This window comes from Pagrus pagrus (assembly GCF_965226575.1).
Source record: "Pagrus pagrus genome assembly, chromosome: 3".
NCBI classification, from domain to species: Eukaryota; Metazoa; Chordata; class Actinopteri; order Spariformes; family Sparidae; genus Pagrus; species Pagrus pagrus.
Window position 1 is genome coordinate 6,490,551 of NC_140187.1, and position 22,182 is coordinate 6,512,732.

The 22,182-nt window shown below is 40.3% G+C and overlaps 2 protein-coding genes across 5 annotated transcripts; both read left to right on the plus strand.

Annotated features, from left to right (window-relative positions):
- The first annotated feature begins 470 nt into the window (after positions 1 to 470).
- cept1b (choline/ethanolamine phosphotransferase 1b) lies at positions 471 to 14,817 on the plus strand. 2 transcript variants are annotated; one of them, XM_084346509.1, is made up of 10 exons: positions 471 to 693; positions 2,550 to 2,852; positions 4,979 to 5,153; positions 6,072 to 6,219; positions 6,300 to 6,441; positions 7,150 to 7,234; positions 9,165 to 9,296; positions 10,195 to 10,353; positions 10,604 to 10,729; positions 11,143 to 14,817. In XM_084346509.1, the coding sequence occupies exons 2-10, from the start codon at positions 2,662 to 2,664 to the stop codon at positions 11,263 to 11,265; spliced, it is 1,281 nt and encodes a 426-aa protein (XP_084202635.1). In that variant the 5' UTR covers positions 471 to 693; positions 2,550 to 2,661; the 3' UTR covers positions 11,266 to 14,817. The 2 variants fall into 2 exon arrangements, with proteins under 2 accessions (XP_084202635.1, XP_084202634.1); XM_084346508.1 differs by lacking the exon at positions 7,150 to 7,234 and adding an exon at positions 8,762 to 8,846 and having other exon boundaries at positions 472 to 693; positions 11,143 to 13,649.
- Positions 14,818 to 16,676: 1,859 nt separating this feature from the next.
- On the plus strand, positions 16,677 to 22,001 carry LOC311254914 (DNA damage-regulated autophagy modulator protein 2-like). Of its 3 annotated transcripts, none has more exons than XM_084348970.1 (8): positions 16,677 to 16,891; positions 18,542 to 18,761; positions 18,897 to 18,964; positions 19,052 to 19,194; positions 19,289 to 19,466; positions 20,975 to 21,057; positions 21,257 to 21,349; positions 21,502 to 22,001. In XM_084348970.1, exons 2-8 carry the CDS (start codon positions 18,631 to 18,633, stop codon positions 21,634 to 21,636), a joined length of 831 nt encoding a protein of 276 aa, XP_084205096.1. In that variant the 5' UTR covers positions 16,677 to 16,891; positions 18,542 to 18,630; the 3' UTR covers positions 21,637 to 22,001. The 3 variants fall into 3 exon arrangements, with proteins under 3 accessions (XP_084205096.1, XP_084205095.1, XP_084205097.1); XM_084348969.1 differs by having other exon boundaries at positions 18,566 to 18,761; XM_084348971.1 differs by having other exon boundaries at positions 18,571 to 18,761.
- Positions 22,002 to 22,182: the final 181 nt, after the last annotated feature.

The following is a 22,182-nucleotide window of genomic DNA, read 5'->3' on the forward strand; positions in this document are numbered from 1 at the left end:
CCTCTCTCTGCGTTATGTATTCCTTTAATTTGCACCATATCTACACATCTGCAGATAAACGTAATGCCCCTTTAATCAGCAAAAGGCAGTAATTGTTCAAATAGACCATCGTTTTATCATAATGTATGAAAATAATTCAAGTCTCAAGTAATTTTTCTGTACAGGCTGGGACAGAAAATGACCCTCAGCTGTGGTTTCTGCATGATGCAGCTCAGTCTGACCTCCTCACAGGAAGTCTTCAGTTTCAGTTTCATCGTCCACATAAAACTGTAAACACTGTTCCTACAAGGTCCATATCCGAGAGAATGAATGGTGATTTAAGTAAAAACAGCATTTCTCATGTGGAAAGCATAAATTTGCGCCTTTAAGAGTCATAAATCTGTCAGAGAAGAGGAGGAGGAGCCTGCTGCCTGCTGCCTGTCTGCCTGCGAGTCCTGACTCAGGGCTCAGACTCCATATTAGTCAGGCAGCTACGCGAGATTTCCGTGATGGCTAACGAGAGCTAGCTTCCTGTGACAGCCACAGTGACACCGGTCGTGGTGATCCACCTCCATCTGCAAACGTTTCTCCGGTATTATAAGTCACAAGGAGACAGTCTCAAACTGTCCACCCACAGAGGGGTCCTGTCTGCCGGCTCGAAGCGCCCTCACCGCCCCTCGGACTGTCCGCGGCTCTCGTCCTTTAATCGGCCAGGTCAGTCGGCGTTACATCCGTCAGCTCAGCAGCCTGCTAGCTGTCTTTGGGGTTAGCTTGTCAAGCTAGCCGAAGCTAGCCGCAGTCTTCAAGGGAGGTGTCAACAGTACAGTTTATTTTAAACAGTATCATCAATGGTTAATGATATTTTTCATGTCATGAAAGTATGAAGAAGTGATAAGGAGCCAGCAGCAAGCGAGAAACTTTACATTTCCTGACTGACACGAGTCTTCCGTAGCGGCTGAGCGGACGTTACAACCTCCTCAGCTAAAGCTAATCTTCAACATCAGCAGTACTGATGTTACTTCGCTAATAGCAATTAGCCGTTTTAGGCAGCATTAGCAAACCGCTGAAGCAGGTTGTTTGTTGTCGGGAGCTCATGTGTTGCTGACGGTCACAAGAAATAGTTTAGTAACACAGACACGGTCCATCAAGAGGAACCAAGACACTGTCTTTGATTTGAACTCTGTTAGCAGTTAGCTGATTGAACACTTATTAGCTTGTCTGAAGATATCTGAGATGATCTAACATGTCATAGTCACAGATATCAGGTAGTCTGAGCAGGCTTGTGGCAGCAGGACACGCCTGATGTTATCAGTGCACAGCAGCAACACGTGTGACAGTCCAGGGCTGCTTCTGACCATCATCATGGGATGTAACTGAGTACATTTACTCAAGTATTGTACTTGCTACTACTACATACTGACACTCCACTACGTTATGGAGGCAAATATTGTACTTTATACTCATTTATTTGATGACAGTATTTCCTGGGGGTGGACTGATCATCAGCCCTGGATGATTATCGGGGCTGATATTCAGTCAATTATCTGCATCTGTGATTTTTCTGTCCGGATGTCGATATAATAAACTAATTTAAAAATGTGCTGCTTTGGCTCTGATGCAGCGTCCTCTCACACAATGTCCTGCCCACAACACTGTGTGATCGGTAACATAATTAATAGCCTATTAACAAGATCATCTGAATCTGCAAGGTAATTAATTATTAAATGTATCAGTTAAATGTGGTCGAGATGAAGTATAAGTAAAGTACAGGAAAATTGTACTTGAGTAAATTGTCCATGTCCCTTCAAATGAATATCAGTCCTGACTCCCAAGTATTGATTTTTGGGCTCCTTGATTTCTAATAATCGGTATCAGCTCTAAAAAAAGCCACATCAGTCGACCCCTACTAGTTACTGTGCAGATTCATGCTACATCAGAGCCAAAATAATGAATTAATTTAATCTGCAATCAGAAAAAAAATCACTGATTCTGATATTCAAAAAAATATTCGTGATAAGGCCAATAATCAGTTGACAATTTACATAAATATATGTATTATTTACGTGTACTTTTGGTACTTAAGTACATTTCAAATGAGGTACTTTAAACCTTTTACTCAAGTATTATTCATATGGCTGACTTTCACTTTTACCAGAGTAATAATTTAACATAATATCTTAACTTTTACTCAAGTATGACTTCTCAATTCAATTCAATTCAATTCAATTCAAAAAACTTTATTTGTCCTCAGGGGGCAATTCAAGGTAAGGCACGTGGAGCATTTGTACACAACACAACATTCAACAGATATACAGCACAACACAGAACAGTAAGCTCGCTATTGATTAACAATTAATCCTGTAAGTAGTTTTTCAAGCAATAAACACACAAACCTTTCTCTGGTAGCAGCTTCTCCAATGTGAGGATTTGCTTCTTTTCTGTTAATTGTTATTGTAAGCTGAATGTGTTTGGGCGAACGGCCTGATGAGCAAATGAATAACAAGTAAATAAGCTGAGAGAACGTTTCAATCATCAGTTGCAGCCTTAGTAAACTGATTTCTGTTTCCTAGGTTCTGTCCAGCCACATCCAGCCCCACTGTGGATCTTTAGCCCCTCCGGCAGGACAGTGGCAGAGGCAGAGCCAGAGCCATCAGGGACCAGACCAGCAGGCAGCAGGACTCCATGAGCACGGCGGGGCAGCAGCAGGCGGGGGGCCTGCGTTCTCGTCGAGCCCTTGGCCGGGACAAGGACCCTGGGCAGGGCATGGGCATGGAGGCGGCCTGCTGGCTGGCCCCCGGAGTGCTGCGCAGGCTGATCGAGCTGCCCTCGCCCCCCCTGTCCAGACACCAGCTCAAGAGACTGGAGGAGCACAGGTAACGGTGATCTCTGAAGTACAACTTTATATGGAGTTATTTAAAGCAACAGTATGTAACTTTCTGGAACAAGATGGTTGATGTCTTGTCAAATGCTGATACTTGATGAATTTGATGACCTGGGTGGTGCTCAACAATCAGCCATCTTTCTCCAGAACTGCTTTAAAAGTTACTGATGTTGCTTTAATGTTATGTTCAGTAAGTGTATGTTCTTGTGTGGTTTAGCTGTAGCATGTATAAAACTATACAGAGATGCCCAGAGGTTCAGCAGTCTGATAAAGATGGATCAGTGTCTGTGTCGACCAGATGGAGTCATATGTCGTTCTCCTGTATGAAAGGGCTTTTTGTAACATCATGAGAACTTTGACAGAGAGCGCACTTCAAACTCAGTTGCTCTGAGGGTGACTGTGGTTTCAATAGTTATTTATTCCTACAAATTAAGTATTTATGTGATGAACACTGTTTGAAACAAGACCTGATTGTACCAAATGTTTTCACAAGCTTAACTTGTTCCAACTGGAATAGAGTCAAGAACATAATGCAGAGTCATTATTATTTCATTATATTTAGTGATGACGGCGGCACAAGTTGGCAAAATGCTGGATTTTCAGGTCTGACAGTGATTTGTTTGGACTGATGTCACCTGAATTGAACTGTTGATGACTCTGCTCTGTGGCTGCTTCAGATAATGTTAACCTCACAGCTTTGAGTCTTACAAGTTTAACAGATGAAATATCTCTCTGTCATTCACATTCAACAACTGCTGACCTGTCTGAACTTGATGTGGGTTAATCACCTAAATTGTTGAGAAAACGATGTTACACTCTAGAAAGCTAAAGCCCCGTCCTTGTGTGTTCAAACGTTAAACTACAAAGAGCTCCTTCTTGTATAGTTCCCATTCTTGTGAACATCATATCTCAGAAACGCCTCGAGGGGACTTCCTTAAATTTCGCCCAAATGTCCACTTGGTCTCCTGGACGAACTGGGACTGTGGTTGGTCAAAGGTGAAAGGTCAGTGTGACCCAAAAAACATGTTTTTTTGTCCATAACTCAAGAATTAATGCGTTAAGTTCAGCTTCACTGTGACATAATAATTATTACTCAAAGCCGTAACTCAGGACCAGGAGGGGAGACTGTGACCATGTTTCACATCTGGTCGGACTCTGAACTGGTAACTAATCGTGGGTGTCCTCTGTGAAACTGTGTGAGGCTTCCAGGTTTTAGTTTTTGTGATCCTCTGCATCCATATTCGAAGCATCGTCTACAGTCATGACCTCAACTTTGTTTTCAGAATCAGCTTTACATGTGAACACATACGAGGGACTTGACTGTTTTTCTCTCAGTGAACTTGCACATTAATAGACATCCATTGAAGAAAGTCAATTCAAATCAATTTTGTGTCCTGAGTCTCTTCAGTGAGGACAGTCTGCTCTGTCTCTTCCTGAGGAAAGCTTCAGTGTGAAGTCGGTTATTGATTTGGGCCCCCGAGGTCTTTTCACTTCCTCTCCCTGGATGACAAACACGACAGGGGGCCTCCTGTTCCTCTGGTAGTCGACCGCAAGCTCATTGGTTTTGCTGATGTTGAGCTTCAGGTGATTGTGGTTTCACCATGTGATGAAACTCTCAGTGCTCTGTACTCTTCTGCAAAAAATAGTCTGTAAGTGAAGGCGACGTGTTTCTCACTGGGATCGTACGTGTCTTTATAGTAATAACTTTCATTTCACCAAAAATACACTCGATACCTTTTTATTAAAATCCTTCAAAGTCTTCACTACATATTTTATGAGTCTGGACAGAAAAGGACATAAACTGTAACTCGACTGTTTTGCTGAGGCGGTAATTCTTATGCAGACTAACAGAAGTGACCTTGACTATCTACAGCTGAGGTGACAGTTTCTACTGTAGCTGATTCAGCTCTTCCGATATTTTCTCATTTAAATCATGATTTCAGTATAAAAACAAATAATTGTTCAGTCCTGATGAAAGTCAACATCAGTCATATTGATTGTCAGACAGCCCTGGTCATGAATCCAACATCATCATCATTTCTCTTGTTTTTAAATAATCTGGTAAATCACCAGAGTAGAGCCAACATGTCCTCACCTGGCTGTCGTCTGTCCCTGCAGGTACAGCAGTGCTGGACGCTCCCTGCTGGAGCCTCTCATGCAGCGTTACTGGGAATGGTTGGTGGGACGAGTTCCTGCCTGGATCGCCCCAAACCTCATCACCATCATCGGCCTGGCCACCAATGTCTTCACCACCCTCGTGCTCATCTACTACTGTCCGACTGCCACTGAACAGGTTGGTCATCCCTCAGAGACGTTGTACAGAACAGTCTTCATGTTAAAACATATTCAACATGCCTAAAGTTGATCACTACTATCCAATTAAGTCTCTTGGAGCAGCTCATCTGTGGTTATTACACATCCAGAAAATAAGTTTGTGGAGGAGCTTCTGCCTCCACAGCCTGCGTGTTTCACAGGGATGTTTATCGACAGTATTTTTATCAATATCCATTTCCCCTGGCTGTCGTGCCAGCAGCCAGCTCTGGGTATATTTGATTACGTGGAGCATCACAGGTCTATTAATGGGGCATTTTTGGGAAACTGACCTTCAACACAACAATGACGAGGGATATGTGAATTTGTTTTTGTCTTCTGAGTGGAGTTTGATGTTTAAAGAACGAGATAAGAAGGCATAAAGAGCCTCACATTCCCCTCTTTGTAACCTTCTCCTCATGGCAGCCTGGAGGGTCTCAAGGGTTATCAAGCAGACCCGATGCAGTAGAGCTACAATGATTAATTGATTAGTCAGTCACAAGAACATAAATTCCAACTATTCTGATAATTAATTCATCGTGTCAGTCATTTTTCAAGCAGAAATCTCAAACGTTAGCTGGTTCCAGCTGCTTAAATGTGATTTGCTGCTTTTCTTTGTCATATTTGACAGTAAATGAAGAGTCTTTGGATTTTGGACTGCTGGTTGGATGAAAGAAGCCATTTTAAGATGTGACTTTAATAAATTAATTAATTAAGTTAATCAGAGACCGACCACAGTGTTTCTTTATTCATCAGCGACACACACTGTAAATGTATTGTGATCATATGTATTGATGTGTACAGTAAAAGGCCTTCCTGTGTCAGCTGATCTGATGAGCTCTGGAGCTCATTACATCCACTTGTATGAGCGACCCCTGCTTGAATGTGTGTGTTGTTTCAGGCTCCTCTCTGGGCGTACCTGCTGTGTGCTGTGGGTCTGTTTATCTACCAGTCATTGGACGCCATTGACGGGAAGCAGGCCAGACGCACCAATAGCAGCTCTCCGCTGGGCGAGCTGTTCGACCACGGCTGTGACTCCCTCTCCACCGGTCAGTTTTTGTTCCACTGTCTCCCAGTGAACCTGAAGCCTCTCTGAACACTGACTGGCTTCATGTGTTTGTCTCTGCAGTGTTTGTGGTGTTGGGAACCAGTATAGCAGTGCAGATGGGAACCAATCCGGACTGGATGTTCTTCTGCTGCTTCGCCGGGATGTTTATGTTCTACTGTGCCCACTGGCAAACATACGTGTCAGGAACGCTGCGCTTTGGCATGTGAGTCGACAAACTGCTCGATTTTCTTTTCAATTTTGTTGAATGTTTTTGGAAAGCAAGATGATCATTTTCAGCCATTTGTAAAGTCCCACCCATCTCAGGAATAACAGCTCAGTCCTCACCACGTCTGAGTGTTATATTTCAATACTGCCACCAGTACGATACCCGAGTTTCAGCACTGATTCACAAACCTGTTTTCCTACAGAAGAACTCTTTCATATTTAAATAAATATTCCGAATACACATCAAACGCATCAGTATTTAATGTTTTATGGTTTGAATCAGGAAACATCTGAAACAAAAAGTAAGTGAACAAAACTAAACCCTTTCGTTTACCTCCCACTCTCTGGTGACTTGCAGCTTCAAAGGACTCGTGTGATTGTTCTTACAGTCAGCACAGCCACCTTTGTGCCCACATGAAGTACAGTTGAGGTTTGACAAAATAGACTAAAAGCATGAAGAAAGTGGAGTGCTGAGTTAAGTGGCTGTGTCGCCTCCACATACAGACCTACAGCATAAAGTCTCAAACACATCCGGTGGACATGAGCAGGCTGAAAGACAAGAAAAGTGCATTTATCACATTTTCAGTCACTTTACTTATTAAAAAGTGGAGCAGTCGTGCTGTAGTGTGGTAGCGTTGTTAGATTACAGCAGAGCAGTTAGTTGTACAGTTCAGTTGGAGTAAACGTGGATGTGTTTTGTGTGTAGATTTGACATAACAGAGGTGCAGCTCTGTCAAGCAGGGTTACAGATGCTCACAGCCACTGTGGGTCCCTGCCTGTGGAACATGATGGTAAACCTCCCGTCTGCGGCTGCGGCTGCTGCTGCTGCTGCATCTGCTGCTGCTGCTGCATGGCTCACTGCCGTCTCCTTCCACAGCGACCGCTGAGCACCACGAGTCACTGGGAGAATTTTAATTCAGTCTGTTCTGCTTAAAGGTGCAGTCAGTAAAATAACAGCACTTCAGTAACACCAGCTGGAGGAAAATAACTGAATGAATCTTTTTTTTATTTATCGATTTTATTTATCTTTTTTTTTTAAATTATTATTCTAAATCATGGTTCGACTATACTTGACATCATTGTGAGCCTCCCGGGGAGATCACTGGGCAGGTTGGGGAATCAGTTGTGGGTTGATTCTTCTGTGTATCGCCTTTCACTAAAAGTGGAAGTGGATACTTTGTTTACTAACTAGTGTAAGTAAACAAAGTATAATAATAACTGACGCACCAGCAGCACTTTCAAGGCTTGTGAAGTGTCAGCTATGTGGACTCAGCAATAATGATGATTGTGTTGGTAGAATCTGCATTAAATAATTAATTATATGAAGAATTATGTCCCGTTTAGAGGTTTAGCATCCTAAAAAAAGCCAGTTCTGGTTAAGTGACAGGATGCACTAGAAGTCACGTCCATAATCTGTGCAAAATATGGCAGGTAGGATTAAGGTGGATATTAATTACCTGTGATTGACTGAGACAAAGGTTTATCTTTGCATTTATATCCAAATACTAATACAAGGCACAGAGTGTGAAATATGTTGAAATCTAACATGTGCCATGTTACATGAATTTGGTATCTATCTGCCTCTATCAAGACTGCTTTTGTCAATTTTATATCGCCTTAAACTAAATATATAATTGGGTTTAGAACAGCAACTTTCAAAGACTTTTTTTGAATGATTTCTGATGTTTTATACATTAACACTTAAAAATAACAATCAAAAGATTAGTTGATAATGTAAAAATGTTTAGTTGTTCCTGTAGCAAAGACTCGTATATCCAGACAGGCTGCACCTGCTGAGAAAGCTTTCAGAAAACATCTAACATTTTGGAAAATACACTTCCTGTAAAGGTGTTCATGTGGATGTCTCCCATGTTGTTCAGATCTGGCGTCAGGATGTGGTTAGCCTAGCCTAGCCTAGCTTAGCATAGACTGGCAAACAGCTAGCCTGGTGCCACCACCTCCAAAGCTCACTGATAAAAATGTCGTGTCTCATTTGTTTAATCTGAAATCTAACAGAAATGTACAAATGACAACTTGTGGTTTTACAGGGAGTTACGTACCCGAACAGTTTCTGGCTGTCTGGCAGCGACCTTTTTATTTCTAGAGCCAGTGAAATATTACCGACTGAGTCTTTAACGCAGCGACGTTCCTGTCGAATCTTTAACCTTCGCATTAAAGTTGTGAGACGCAGGAGAACAGATCATCCTACCGGCTCCGTGTGCAGCAGTGTGCTGTGGAAGGAGGCTGCAGGATGACTGTGCTGCTGGTAGACGTCACTAATCCTCACTGTGAACTCTCTGCTTTCTCCTCCCACTCAGCATTGATGTGACTGAGGTGCAAATCTTCATAATAGTCATGTATTTGCTGGCCGCCGTGGGAGGATCTGCTTTTTGGCAGTCACTGGTAATTGTGATTGTTTCTAATTCTTACAGATTGACATTAATGAGACTGATGATGGAGTAATCATGTAAATATGTTCATGTTGGTACTTAAAATGCTGCTCTAACATTCATGTTTTAACAGTTTTAATTGTTATCAGAAATACAAAGTCTGTCTCTAAATGCTTTTTTACCATTTTCTAACATTACTCATGATGCTTCTTTGTGGATGTAAACCTAAATCTACTCATAAATTATATTAAAAAAAAGATTACAGTGTGTGTACATGTCTGTATTTCATTATCTCTCCTTCATTGTACTGTTTTCCTGTCTTGGTTCCCAGATTCCGATCCTAAATATCCAGATGAAAATGGTTCCTGCCATCTGCACTTTTTTAGGAGCCATCTTCTCCTGCACCAATTACTTCAGAGTTATTTTTACAGGAGGCGTGGGCAAAAACGGATCCACAATAGCAGTAAGTCTGGAAACTTGAGTTGGAGCTCGACGTATCAGGATGGATGTTTATATCGCAGATTAATCTGTGCGTCACTGTGACATGTGCACACATGCAGCAGGGAGGAAACAAACCAGAATGACCAAGTGGTTATGGAGAGAGAAGATGTTGTCTTTCTGCCTTGAGACTAGAAAATTCAATTACATGTTATTAAAATAACAATTTTGCCAATATCCAATACCAGTGTTGTTTTGGTGTTGTTTTGTTTTTGGCGAGGGAGGCCAAGAAATCTTCTTTATAAAGAAACATAACTGAAAATAACTTCAATAGAGCGCAAAGTCAATCATACAAACTCTTGAAACAACCTTCAGTGTGTAACCTTCTTTCACATTTCACTTCAACCACTTCACGAGCCTTGTTATCCCGCTGTACCTCTACCTACTCAACGATGAGATGTTTTCAGTGCTTGTGGAGCCTTAAACACAGATGGCAGCAGGAATGTCACGAGCCAGTAGCTCATGAATGTGCCAGCACAAAATTGATGACACATATCAGATAAACATCAGCCGCCGACATCAGTGAAGGCCATTTTCTTGCAGATAGGCTGATAGCAGTCGACAAGGTGAATATCAGATGATACGGATGTTTGGCCGATATATCTGTGAATCCCCAGCAAGCAAAGTAGATGACTTTATAACAGAAGTTGCTAAATATTACAGTACTTAACTGTATAAACACAATGTGCTTTAGATCATTGATGAAGATCGTCACAGTTTGTTTATAACGCTTTTTCCACAAATACGAGCAGCTTGAAGTTTCAGCCCAGAATAAGAAGGTTGTTGTTCAAACAGATCCTGTCACTCTGCTGAACGTTTCTACTGACAATAGCCGTCTTTGTTTTTTGTGTCCGTGTCTTCAGGGAACCAGCGTCCTCTCTCCAGTCTTACATATTGGCTCAGTTATAATTCTGGCCATGATGATATACAAGAAGTCCGCTGTCCAGCTCTTTGAGAAACATCCGTGTCTTTATATCCTGGCGTTTGGCTTCGTCTCGGCCAAAATCACCAATAAATTAGTTGTAAGTCAATCCTGCTTTTTTCAAAAGTTCTAAGTGGAATATTTGGACTTTTGCATAACTGTTATATCTTATAAAATATGAGACTTTGATTTGTTAGTTGCCTTTTGGACTGGTTTGCATCTTTATTTTTAGTTTGCAGCCTGTTTATACCACAGAAGTTATCATGAGATTGAGTTAGTTTTATTGCCACCACAGAAAAATCTCTGAGGATCTAGCTCAAAGTCGTGTGTTTCCTTCTGTCTGTCCGCAGGTAGCACATATGACAAAAAGCGAGATGCATCTGCACGATTTAGCCTTCCTGGGGCCAGGACTACTGTTCCTGGATCAGTATTTCAATAGTTTTATTGACGAGTACCTGGTGCTGTGGATTGCATTGGTGAGTACACACAAAGTTAAAAAGTCAGTTTTTACCACAAAAAGAAAATAATACTAGATAATGTTAATAACTTATAGTTTCATAATTTTGCCTAGTAAAAGGCATTAAAATACTGAATCAAAATTATGATAAACTAAAACTATGACATCATAAAGTAAAAGTCTTAATTAGTCGAAAGTGGGACGAGAGAGTCAAATTATGACTTTAAAATAATGAATTGAAATTGTGAGACTGAGATAAAAAGTCAAAACTATGAAATATTGATTCAGAAGTTTGATTTAAAAGGTTGAAACTATGAAATAGTCAAAATTACAACAGAACTATGAAATGTTTTGTTGGCGTTTTCCTGTCGGTGTGTACAGCTCCTGTTCTCCTGCCTGTAAAGAGTGACGGTGTTTCTTTCTCTCCTGCAGATCATTTCCTTTTTTGACTTGGTGCGTTACTGTGTCAGTGTTTGCAACCAGATTGCCTGCCACCTTCACATTTTTGTTTTCAAAATCAAGCCTTGTTCAGTGCTCAGTTCCGCTCCTCACTGAGGACACGCCGGCCATTACTGACTCTGTCCCTTTCCCGTTAGTCGCACTCATCTTTTCTTCCCTCTGTTGTCCACGTAGAGATGCAGAGGATGACGTGGTGTAACGTATGTGCTTCTGCCAACTGAATGTGAGGACAAATAATATATATTAAGATACTGGAGTATTACTGTCATTGTTTCTTTTTCACCAGTGCAGAGTTGAATTTGTACCAGTTTCATCTTCTGCCCAGTAATAAGAATCTCCTTCTGACAAACTCATGGTCACACAGAGCAAATATTTCAGGAGAGTACAGGTGCTACTCGGTGTGTTCAAGGAGAGAAACTTACGTGTGTTTTAACTGTTCTTGTGCAAAGAAAATGTATAGGAAATGAATCAAAGTCTTTGCTTTTCATGATTATAATTTTTGTAATATTTGCATAACGTTACCTTTTTGCTATTGTAAATATCAAACTGTTACGGTGTCCGTGCTTCTCTTTTAAGTTAAAAATCCCACTTTGACACATTTATAAACCTTTTTTTTCTTCATGTATATGATTTTTAAATCGTCTCCTGCACATTGCACGAAACGGTGCAGCTGCTTCACGCCAGCAAAAATGCGGTTTGGGAGGAAACTGAATGTCGACTTCGTTACTTTTTTCTTTTTATATATCAGAATGTTCTGCAAAATTATCACTGCCAATGTTTTTTGTTTAGTTTGTCAACTGAACCACTCGCTTAAAACTGCACATGGGATTTTTTTGGGGGGTTTGGATTTTTCAGTGTATTTATTGTCATGTGTGTAATGTTATTTGCTAATATATTCATTATAAAGTTTATAGTTTGCTTAATGCTTCATGGAGTTACACTTTAGACACACGTTATTCTTTTTATTGTAAATAGATCAGGACACGACGACACAGCAGCTAAAATCACACACACAAAATGTCTCAGCTCAAAGGTCCTACTTGTATTTAGAGCGGATGAAAGGTACGGACGCTCGTAAGCTGCCTTTGAGGTCAAGAATGAAGCATAATTGCAACATTTTGCAATTAATCGGAACAAAGCTCAAGAATTTTAAAATTGAAGCGGCATAATGTGAGAGCTGCAGCAATTAATCGATAAGTTTTCAACTGATGAATTAATTCCCAGCTATTTTGATACCAATTAATCGGTTTGAATACATTTTTTAAGACATTAGAGGACGTCATCTTGAGTTTTGGGAAACACTGACCGACTTTTTTTCACCATTTTCTGACATTTTATAGATTCAACTAATCAACAGATTAGTCACGAATGAAAATAATTGAATGTAAAGACGTCTGAACTTCTTTTTCTCCTGTCACTCCGTCTCAACCTGGTTTTATTATTCGTTATTTTTCTTATTGTCAACAAATCCCCCAAAAGACCAAAACAATGCGTTAGTTTGTCTCTCTATACTTTCTGACTCATTGGTTCCTACTTTAGATGTAAATCTTTAAGAATACCTCATATTAATATAGTTTGGTGACACTTTATATGCCTGTCATTATCAAAACAATTGTGAATTTATAGTTAATTAAACTTAAAGTTAATGGTAATTTTACTGTTAATTAACAATGATTGAATGTTTATACTTTGTAAATGTTAATAAATACTGTGTAGTTCATCTCTAACAAAGTTATATCTGAAAAAAGCATTTCATTGTTTAACAGTGAAATAACCTTTAACTAAAGATTAATTAACTATGAATTAACTCTTTGTTAATGATGCGTGTTATAAAGTGCTACCTGTAGTTTCATTTCTACAAAAGGCTCAATAGTTTCCTAACTCAGCTGCTCACTGTAGATTTTATCAAACGGTACTCAAACAATAAGAAACAGAGCAGAGCAGCAGGGACTATTTTCAGCGGTGGATTAATCCACATTGTTTTCTGTTCAAGGGAATATTTCACTGTGTGTGGGATTGAGGCCAAATAATGTGTGTGGCTCATTGATATGTTTTTGTTTTTAAATAGTTTTTGGACAACAGTTGAGCTCTGTGGCGGAGAGGAAACATCCATCAGGCTTTTAAAACACACAGAACCTGTTAGTGGATCGGTCCATTGTCGGTTTTGGTCTTTTTGTGGGATTTGTTGACAGTAACGAGACTTTGAACGCCTCCCTGCGACCATTACGGTTATTTTCACGAACGTCACACTCCTCTCCTCCTGTGTTGTTGATGTTGATTGTTTCTTTAAATAGAGACTTTATTGACAACAGAACCTGGTTGACATTGTGTTTCCCCTTAAATCACACCTGCTGAAGCAGAACAGGTGCACCTGGTCTGAATGTGCAGGAGATGATGTCACAGGATGACACGAGAGTTTTTAAGGTGGTGACAGATCAAACTTTTGTTCCTGACCGATAATAAAAACCTGTTTATGTGAAGTGGCTGCTGCTCACTCCGCCTCCGCCTCCACCTCCACCTCCACCTCCACCAACATCATCCTCTACTGTTACAGCTCCTCATACTGACCGAGTGGGTGTTTAATGTTGCTGCTTCTCAACAGAACCTGTAGTGACGGCCTGTATTAATGTGGACAACATGTTTAACAACAGAGATTAGTTTCTTGCTTTTGAGTATTGTGCCTGTTTTTCTTTATCTCTCTTACTGATTTACTGTAAGCAGCCGCCACAGTTTGTTCTGCTCTAACATGCAAAGTGTCGACTGTAGCGAGAGTCGTTGATGTACAACAGCTTCAGAGCAGCGTCGCTGTCTTAACTGGATGAGTTCAGGTTCTGGATGGTTTGATTATAAAACTACATTTCTTGAACGCTGCTGAGAAAAAAGACTGTTGGTCTGATTTCTATAAACAAAGCTTTAAAGGGTAACTTCACACAATTCACAAACTTATATGTCCTTGAATGTCTTTTGATATCTTAAAGAGGAAATTCAGGTATTTTTTAAACCAGGGTGTTTTTATTCACATGTTCTGGTGTGTAGATAATTCATACCTTCCAAAAGTGTTGGTCCAGTAGATGATGAGGATGTTTTTCTAAGTGTCTGACAACATTAGAGAAAGATGAGACCTTTTGTTAAAGTGTGAGATCATGTTTAACCAGAAAAACAAGTCTCTTCACGGTAAAGTCGCGCTCTGAAGTCTTGTGAGGTGAGTTGTTTCAGTTGTTGCCTCATCTACATTGTCCAGATCTGTTTAACACTCACCACGACTGAAAATAAATCCTCTACATGAACTCCAAACGCTTCTCTCCAACTCTGACTCATGTTTCCAGCGTCGTGTTCCTGCAGCGACTTGCCTCTTGTGGGATTTCAGAGCGAGACTTCTCCTTGAATGGGACTTGTGTTTGTGGTTACACAAGTGATCTTATCATTCAACAAAAAGGTTCATCTCTGTAGGATTTGTTCCCGTAAAGTTGTCAGACGCTTAAAATAACACGTTCACCTTCAGCCGTGTCACAACTGCCAGCTGAGGCCGACTCCAAAACTTTTGCTAAGTATGAATTATTTACACACCAGAACGTGTAAATGAAGGGGCCATGTTTAAAAATACCAGAATTCCCTTTATGAGGGAATATTAAAGAAATATTAAGAATATTCTGAGATTTAGACATTTTTTTTAATATATTCTGAGAAAATGGTTAAATATCATCAAATTAGTTTTTGTTTTTTGTTTTTTTAAAAAGTCAGAACTCAAATGTTAGAAATTATAAGAAAAGGTAATTAAGTGGTTCATTATGTGTAATATAAAGTATAATATATTGAGAAGAAAGTAATTTGAAAATAAGATTAATACCTGTCAACACAGACAATATTTTAAAATGGCAATATTCCAAGAAAGTGGTAATCCTTAAAAAAAACAAAATAAATAAATAAATATTGAAGGCATTGTTTAAATGTATGAGGAAAAAACCAAATAAGAAAAAAAGAATAAATAACATTTCTGTATTTAAAAGAATAATTATATTAGGAAGGAAGTCGGTTGCAGTATTTAGAGTATTTACAGTTGATCATGTAAACTTGGAGGAAAAAGTTCAAAGTTTTAGAAAAACAAAGTTGAGAATAAAGTTTTGATTTTGTGATTTAATGATTATTTCAAGGATCAAGTAAATATTTTAGAAATGATCGTATTATTATTGGAATATAGTTTTGTTGAGTACTTTGAGCACCACAAACTAAATTCAATCCATGTAATTATATCTGGCTCGAAGGCAGAAATGTTATTATTATCTGTACACATTAAATACTAACTGAGGTTTGGTGGAGAAATTAAGTTTATGATTTGTGTGAACTGACCCTTTAAAGAACAGCTTAACGTTGACACAACTAAAGGTTTATTCTCTCTGGTGTAAATGATTACAGATGCATTTAAAGTGTTACTGAGGACAAACAGGCGTTCCTTGAATGTCTCATCTGTATTCTGTCTCTGTACAGTCGTGTCTGTTTGAGTGTTTCTGGAGGAAATGGGAAAAGAAGTGACTTCCTCGTCTGCATGTGTACGATACTGCTGTACAGTTTGTACTATAGCCGGAGATTCTTTGTAAACCCACAACCTGACGCCTGAGAAACTTTTCATAATAACTCTGTGAGATTCAGCATCGTCAGCTCATGTGTGCGTAGTTACTGATGTCAGGTCAACTCTCATTGTTACTAGTAAAGTTTGCCTTAAACACGTTTGTTTTCCATTGTTTTGTACGGAGAAGAGCGCTCTCATGATGTGCATGTCGTCACCGTGTGTGTCTCGACTCTGGGAAGCTTGTGTAAAAGTTTGTCTCCTGTCGGCCAGACTGCCAAGCTCAGGTATATCACCGGTGTGCAGGACAGCGTGTTCTTAGACATAAACAGGAAACAAGATCACCTGACAATCTCTCCTCCACCTACCAGTGCAAATAAATTTCATACTCCCACCTGGACGCAGCTTTCTTCTTCTGTGTTTTTACCATTCATGTCCTCGGTCCTCCTCGTCCACTGATGATGCAGCTTAAAACAACGTTTAAAATGGAGAATCTCGAGTGTCAGAGGATGGTACGTTTCAAATACACTGAGTCACTGTGAAGGATTTTAAAGAGATCACCCCACCAAGGAGCTGTTTGTTTATTGGTTTGTTTGTCAGCCGGATTACACAAAAATACTGAACAGGTTTGCGCAAAACTTGGATGGAGGATGGAGGATCCCCTCTGTTCTCCACCATGTCTCATCATCATGTTTCTGTATTTCTTTTCTTTCTTATTGTGCAGACTGAACATAACGTTGTCAGCCTTCTGAATATTACATTCCCTCTCTGCCTCTAAATCCTACACACTAGACCTTTAATTTATGCTTTACCAATCACGTGCTGCCTCTTACCTGCAGTCTCACCTGACGCCACACGTGGCGCTGTTCCTCCAGACTCACCTGCGAGGCAGAACTCAGGACACAGAGATCCTACTTCATTGTCTTGTTGTTAATCTGCGCATGCGCGTTTCACTCCTGACCAAACCACTACAACGGCGCTGTGACAACTTGAAAAGTTATTGTTTTCTGAATGGAAGTGTGGCACACAACTGCTGCTGCTCACCGAGGACTAGTGACATTTAACGGGGGTGTGAACACCAGACTCCGGTTTGGAAACAAGTGATTTAAGGAGTGCTGCTCCCTCAGGAGATTATGGTCGTTGGAGGACGCGGATAACGTGAGTGTCATTATGATCAGTTAAAAACCGACTTTGTCCTCAGGGAGGCTGGTTCACATGACGGGACGGTATTTCCTCAATCAAGCAGCTGTGTGGTCCGAAAGAAAAACTATAAACGCTGAAACGTAACGTTAACACTGGCTGGTGAAGACAATCTTGTGCAGCTAACGCTAGCTAGCTAATAGTTAGCTAAAAGCTTGTGATGTCAATACTTTTTAAAAAACGTGTTGTTGATTTATTCACTGTTGGCCGTAACATGAGGTGTTTGGTGTCTGATATTTTTTCCAGTAGTTAATGTTATTGCGCAACATGTCCAAGCTTTACTTTTTGAAAAAGGATAAAATGTTAGATTTTTGAATGGAGTTTGGTGTGGTTACCCTGGTTCCCTATTGACGAGAATAACTGCGAAACTGTTAAATTTACATGATGTAGTAGACTTTTAGTTTCACTTCTTCGTTAAGAACATGAGAACTGGGAACTGAGAACAGGGTCACTGGAGTTATGAGAAGGAATTCAAGTCAGACTTTTAATACTTACAATATTATTGAGGTAATAATACAAACTCAAAGAAATATTTATTTGTTTCCATAGCTGAATAAACAAGCTGTTGTCAGAGGAAAATAAGATCCAGAACACTGTTTGAAGCTATAAAGGTAGCAGGGTCCGCCACATATAAACACAGTAAAACAGTTTGAAATTGTGTTGTCCTTTAAGATCAGTTTGTTTATTCAGGAATTTAAAAAAACAGTCAATGAAGATCTTTCTCTTCTGATTAAAAAAGTCTTACATACTGCACCTTTAAATCAACAATACAATTCCCACACAGTCTTTAGACAGATTTATACTCAAATACTCCAATAACTGGTGTTTTAACTGGTGTTGTGTGATTGTTCAGGATATTCAAATGCTCAATACAGATAATCATGGTAATGTTTGTTCCTTGACCTTCGTAATTATCAAATTAAATGTCAGAAAATAGTGAAACATGTCCAACACAGCTTCCTACAGTCCAAGCTGACATCTTAAAATGTCCAATCATCATTCAAACCTCAGAGATATTCACTCCACAGTACAACACAGAAAGGTTTAAACATTTAAGAAAAATAGAAACCCGCCATTATTTGGCCCTTTTTCTTCAAAGTGTCTGAATTCATTGTTTTTCCTGTCAATACATAGATTAAATGGTTTCAGCTTTATCAAAATGATCCTGTCCACCTCAAACTCCTTCACACCCAAAAATAAATAAATTCAAAATATGAATCAATAATTTCCTCATATTCACATGCAGTTCATGTGAGAGGAAGAGAAAGTTTACTTCATTATGAGACACTTAATGCTCAACATGTCAATAAAATGTGTGATTTTTCCAGGATCATAAGGGCTGATATTTATTCTGTTAACAAAATAAAATTTAACAGTGAAAAATAAGAGTAATGTGATTGTTTTTTTAATTGATTAGTGACTTTAGTTGTTAAAATTGATTTATTAGCCAATTAATCGTTTTTTACCAATTAATCAGTTATACAAACATGAATGTAACAGCAACAATAAAACATGACTACGTATTTTTCATTTATTATATTTGTTGCACATTCCCAAGAGTAATCGGCAGCAGCACGAAGATGATCACCGTTGTCGACTGTATATCAGTGTGTGTTTGTGTGTTGTGTACAGGACAGACTCAACCAGCAGCGCGCACACACTCACACACACACACACACACACACATTGAGGCGACCATGTGGTGGTTCCAGCAGGGTCTGTGCTTCCTGCCCGCAGCGCTGGTCGTCTGGACGGCGGCGTCCTTCGTCTTTGCTTACATCACAGCGGTGGTGCTGAAACATGTGGATCCTCTGGTGCCTTACATCAGGTCTGGACACACACACGGCCTTTTTTTTATACGGTCTATGCACCTGTCGCACTTATTGGTCCATGATTTAAGACGGAAATGAATAAAAAGCAGCTTGTCAAATTTCTCTATAATGAAAGTTGTTGTGTGTTGCAGCGACACAGGAACGATGGCACCGGAGCGGTGTGTGTTTGGCATCATGCTGGATGTGTCGGCCTTCTTAGGTAACACAAACACAACGCCGTCCTTTATATGGTTATTGGACTTTTGATTATGTTGGCTGATGTATTGGTGTGTTCGTGTGTTTGCAGGTATGGCCACGGTGTACGTGCGTTACAAACAGGTGGAGGCTCTGATAGGTGAGACCGAGCTCAAACTCATCACACTGAACCGCGTAGGGCTGCTGCTCGGCCTCATCAGCTCCTTCGGGATGTGCGTGGTCGCCAACTTCCAGGTGAGTGCTGCCGGTCCCGGGTCAGTTCACGGCTGTGCAGTGTGTGAAGTGTCGAACGTGTCAGCAGTGAACCTGTGTGTGTGTGTCAGAGCAGAAGACCACACTGTTCTTCATGCACCTGGTGGGGGCGATACTGACCTTCGGCGTCGGGGGTCTCTACATCCTGGCTCAGACGGTGCTCTCGCTCAGCATGCAGCCTCACATCCACAGCAAGAGCATCTACATGGCCCGCCTCGGCATCGGAGTCTGGACGCTCTGCAGCACCATCAGCAGTATCCTTTACCCGGGTGACAGCTGGACACATGCTGCAGTCAGTGAGGGAATGTAACTAAGTACATTTACTCAAGTGCTCTACTTAAGTACAATTTTGAGGTACTTTACTTGAGTATTTACATTTTCTGCTACTTTCTGCTTCTACTCCACTACGATTTTGAGGCAAATATTGTACTTTTATTCCACTTTATTTATTTGTTAACCTTAGTTACTAGTTACTTTACAGTGTGTTTTAAATTGATTTATCTTATCGGCAATTGGATTACAAAAAAGAGTATTGGGTTCAATAATGGTCAGCCCATAGTTTACAGTATTTACATACATATAAATAAATCTAATTTACTTGTACTTCTGATACTCAAGTACATGTAGTGCCAGAAAGTTACTTTTGATACTTCAGCATCAAATATCTGATACTTTAAGACTTTTACTTGAGTATTTTTCATATGAGTGACTTAAACGTTTACCAAACTAATACTTTAACACGATATCTTCACTTTTACTTGAGTATGAATTTTGGGAACTTTAAAATTTCCAACCTCCAACTAGAAAAAGTACCTTGAAATGCAGCTCAGAGTTCCTACGGGGCAAATCCATGTTCAACCTCTTAACTAGCTGTTGTCTGACATCACATGACAGGGGCAGCATGTGCCGTTTTCCTCCTCAGTTTCGTTTTTTCGTTTGAGGGTTTAATCATGTGAACAGTTTGTCATGTTTTTGTTTACGTTAGCCTTCTTGCGGCTGGAACGCTTTGAAGTGGAAGTTGGAAATTTCAACTGGGAAACTCCGACCTCCGGCGGTCACCTGACAGCATCAGGAACAGGAACTTAACCTCCTTCCTGTTACCTGAACCTTAAAGAACCTCTGGCTTTGGTTCTAGGTTCCACGTTGCTTTTAACAAACCAGATTAGGATATATGCAACAAAGGGACAGCTGATGTCAGTGCAGTTCAGCTGTGGGGCGGACAATAATAGAAGCAGCTGTGCTACGATTGATTTTCTTTCCCATTTAAACATCGATATCATTTAATTTATGGAAGGACTCTCCTTGCAGTAGGAGGGGGACAGACTGATGGAGAGGCACATTAACTGCAGTACAGGAACTTATTGACCAGGTACTTAATATGCCGTCGTTGTCACAGGTTCTACCTTTGTTTCCACTGTTCTCCACCTCCTAAAGACGAGTCACTGGAGCTGCTCAGGAGATAATACTAACTACAGCTCGTTTACAACACAGCAAACACCACAGTTAATGTGCCTTAAAGGGTGGTTTAAGTTCAGGTTATGGGGAGCCTCCTTCAGGACAGGTCAGCTGCTGGTCCCACTGATTCATACCTGCAAATCATGTGATATTATTTTGAAAATATTAAACAATTTGTGGTGTACTCCCCAACAATGTGCACACAGATCGTATGGAGAAATAATGACCGATATCAGCTGTATACAACACTCTGCTTACATGCTGCTCGTTGTATTTAATGGCGAGATCCTTAACAGCATCCTGCCAGTGTTCATATCTTCAGTCATCATGTACAGCAGCCTGCGGGGAGTGGACGTTCCTCAGAAACTGCACTGGATTCCTGGAGAGACGGTCAGTAGCCCTCTGTCTGTCCGTCTGTGTTGTTTATGTTTTATATTAATTACTTCTCAGATGTTAACCGTTCTCTGAACACAAGCAGTTACACAATAAAATAATTACATAATTCGGCTGGTAACAAACGTATTGATGTTAGTAACGCAGCTCTTCGCATCATTACATCAGGATTAAGGTTCGTCTCTGTCTTTTTCAGGGCTACACGGCTCACATGATCAGCACTGTGTCTGAGTGGTCTCTGGCCTTCTCCTTCATCAGCTTCTTCCTCACCTACATCAGAGATTTCCAGGTACTCCACCTCATCTTTTCACCCACACAGCTGCTGCTGAATGTTTTGTTTGTTTGGGTTTGTTTGTTTTATTCACCCGACAAAATATCTGACAGTGAGATTAAACTCACGTATGTGTAACTTTTTGTGTCGTTTCTTTCTTTTCTCTGTAGAAAATTAACCTGCGAGCAGAAGCGGTTCTGCAGAGCAGCCACCTGTACGACTGGGCACACGGGGGCGTCGCGGCGTCGCATAACAACAGACGTGAAGCCTCCGAGTCGTCTCCACTGCTGGCGGGAGGAACGTGACCGGCGGCAGAACGTCCCACTAGAAATGCTTTTACGACAATTTTTCACGTTTTCTAATCACATTTTAATCTTTTTATGAGGGCTTTCTTAAAAATGTTGTGGCGGCGGCTCTTTAAAGGGCCAGTGCACACAAACGTATTCTCTCCTCCCTGCAGTATTTTGGGATGGAGACAGAAATATCAAGACATGTACACATTAAACCAAATAACCAGATAATTAAAGGGCGAAGAGGGAGATTTTTTAAAACTCAAATATGAAGCTTTGCACTTTTATCCTCAAACTGCATCAGTCCATCTCAGTGACTTTGTAAAGTTCAGCGCTGCACTTTATATCATTCATACTCGATATTAAATTTTAAAATGCTCCACTGTGTTTCACTTTCAGTTTTAAATTCCTCCACATGTCTACGAAGCCCACTGGAGTCCAAAAAAAAAAAAAAGAAATTAAGATTATTAAACTTTGAGGGGGAAACCTGTTTGTTGGATCAGCTGATTTTCCTGTCAGTCAAGGGCTGTTTAATATTTTCAGTATTATTCTGACTTCAGA

What these genes read in the sequence shown, in the direction of transcription:
- cept1b (XM_084346509.1), top strand. Translation starts at nt 2,662, where the DNA reads ATGAGCACGGCGGGGCAGCAGCAGGCGGGGGGCCTGCGTTCTCGTCGA. An exon ending in AAGAGACTGGAGGAGCACAG is followed by an intron (nt 2,853 to 4,978) that starts GTAACGGTGATC and finishes CTGTCCCTGCAG; the next exon opens with GTACAGCAGTGCTGGACGCT. An exon ending in GGAACGCTGCGCTTTGGCAT is followed by an intron (nt 6,442 to 7,149) that starts GTGAGTCGACAA and finishes TTTTGTGTGTAG; the next exon opens with ATTTGACATAACAGAGGTGC.
- LOC311254914 (XM_084348970.1), top strand. Translation starts at nt 18,631, where the DNA reads ATGTGGTGGTTCCAGCAGGGTCTGTGCTTCCTGCCCGCAGCGCTGGTC. An exon ending in GGATGTGTCGGCCTTCTTAG is followed by an intron (nt 18,965 to 19,051) that starts GTAACACAAACA and finishes GTGTGTTTGCAG; the next exon opens with GTATGGCCACGGTGTACGTG. An exon ending in CCTACATCAGAGATTTCCAG is followed by an intron (nt 21,350 to 21,501) that starts GTACTCCACCTC and finishes TTTTCTCTGTAG; the next exon opens with AAAATTAACCTGCGAGCAGA.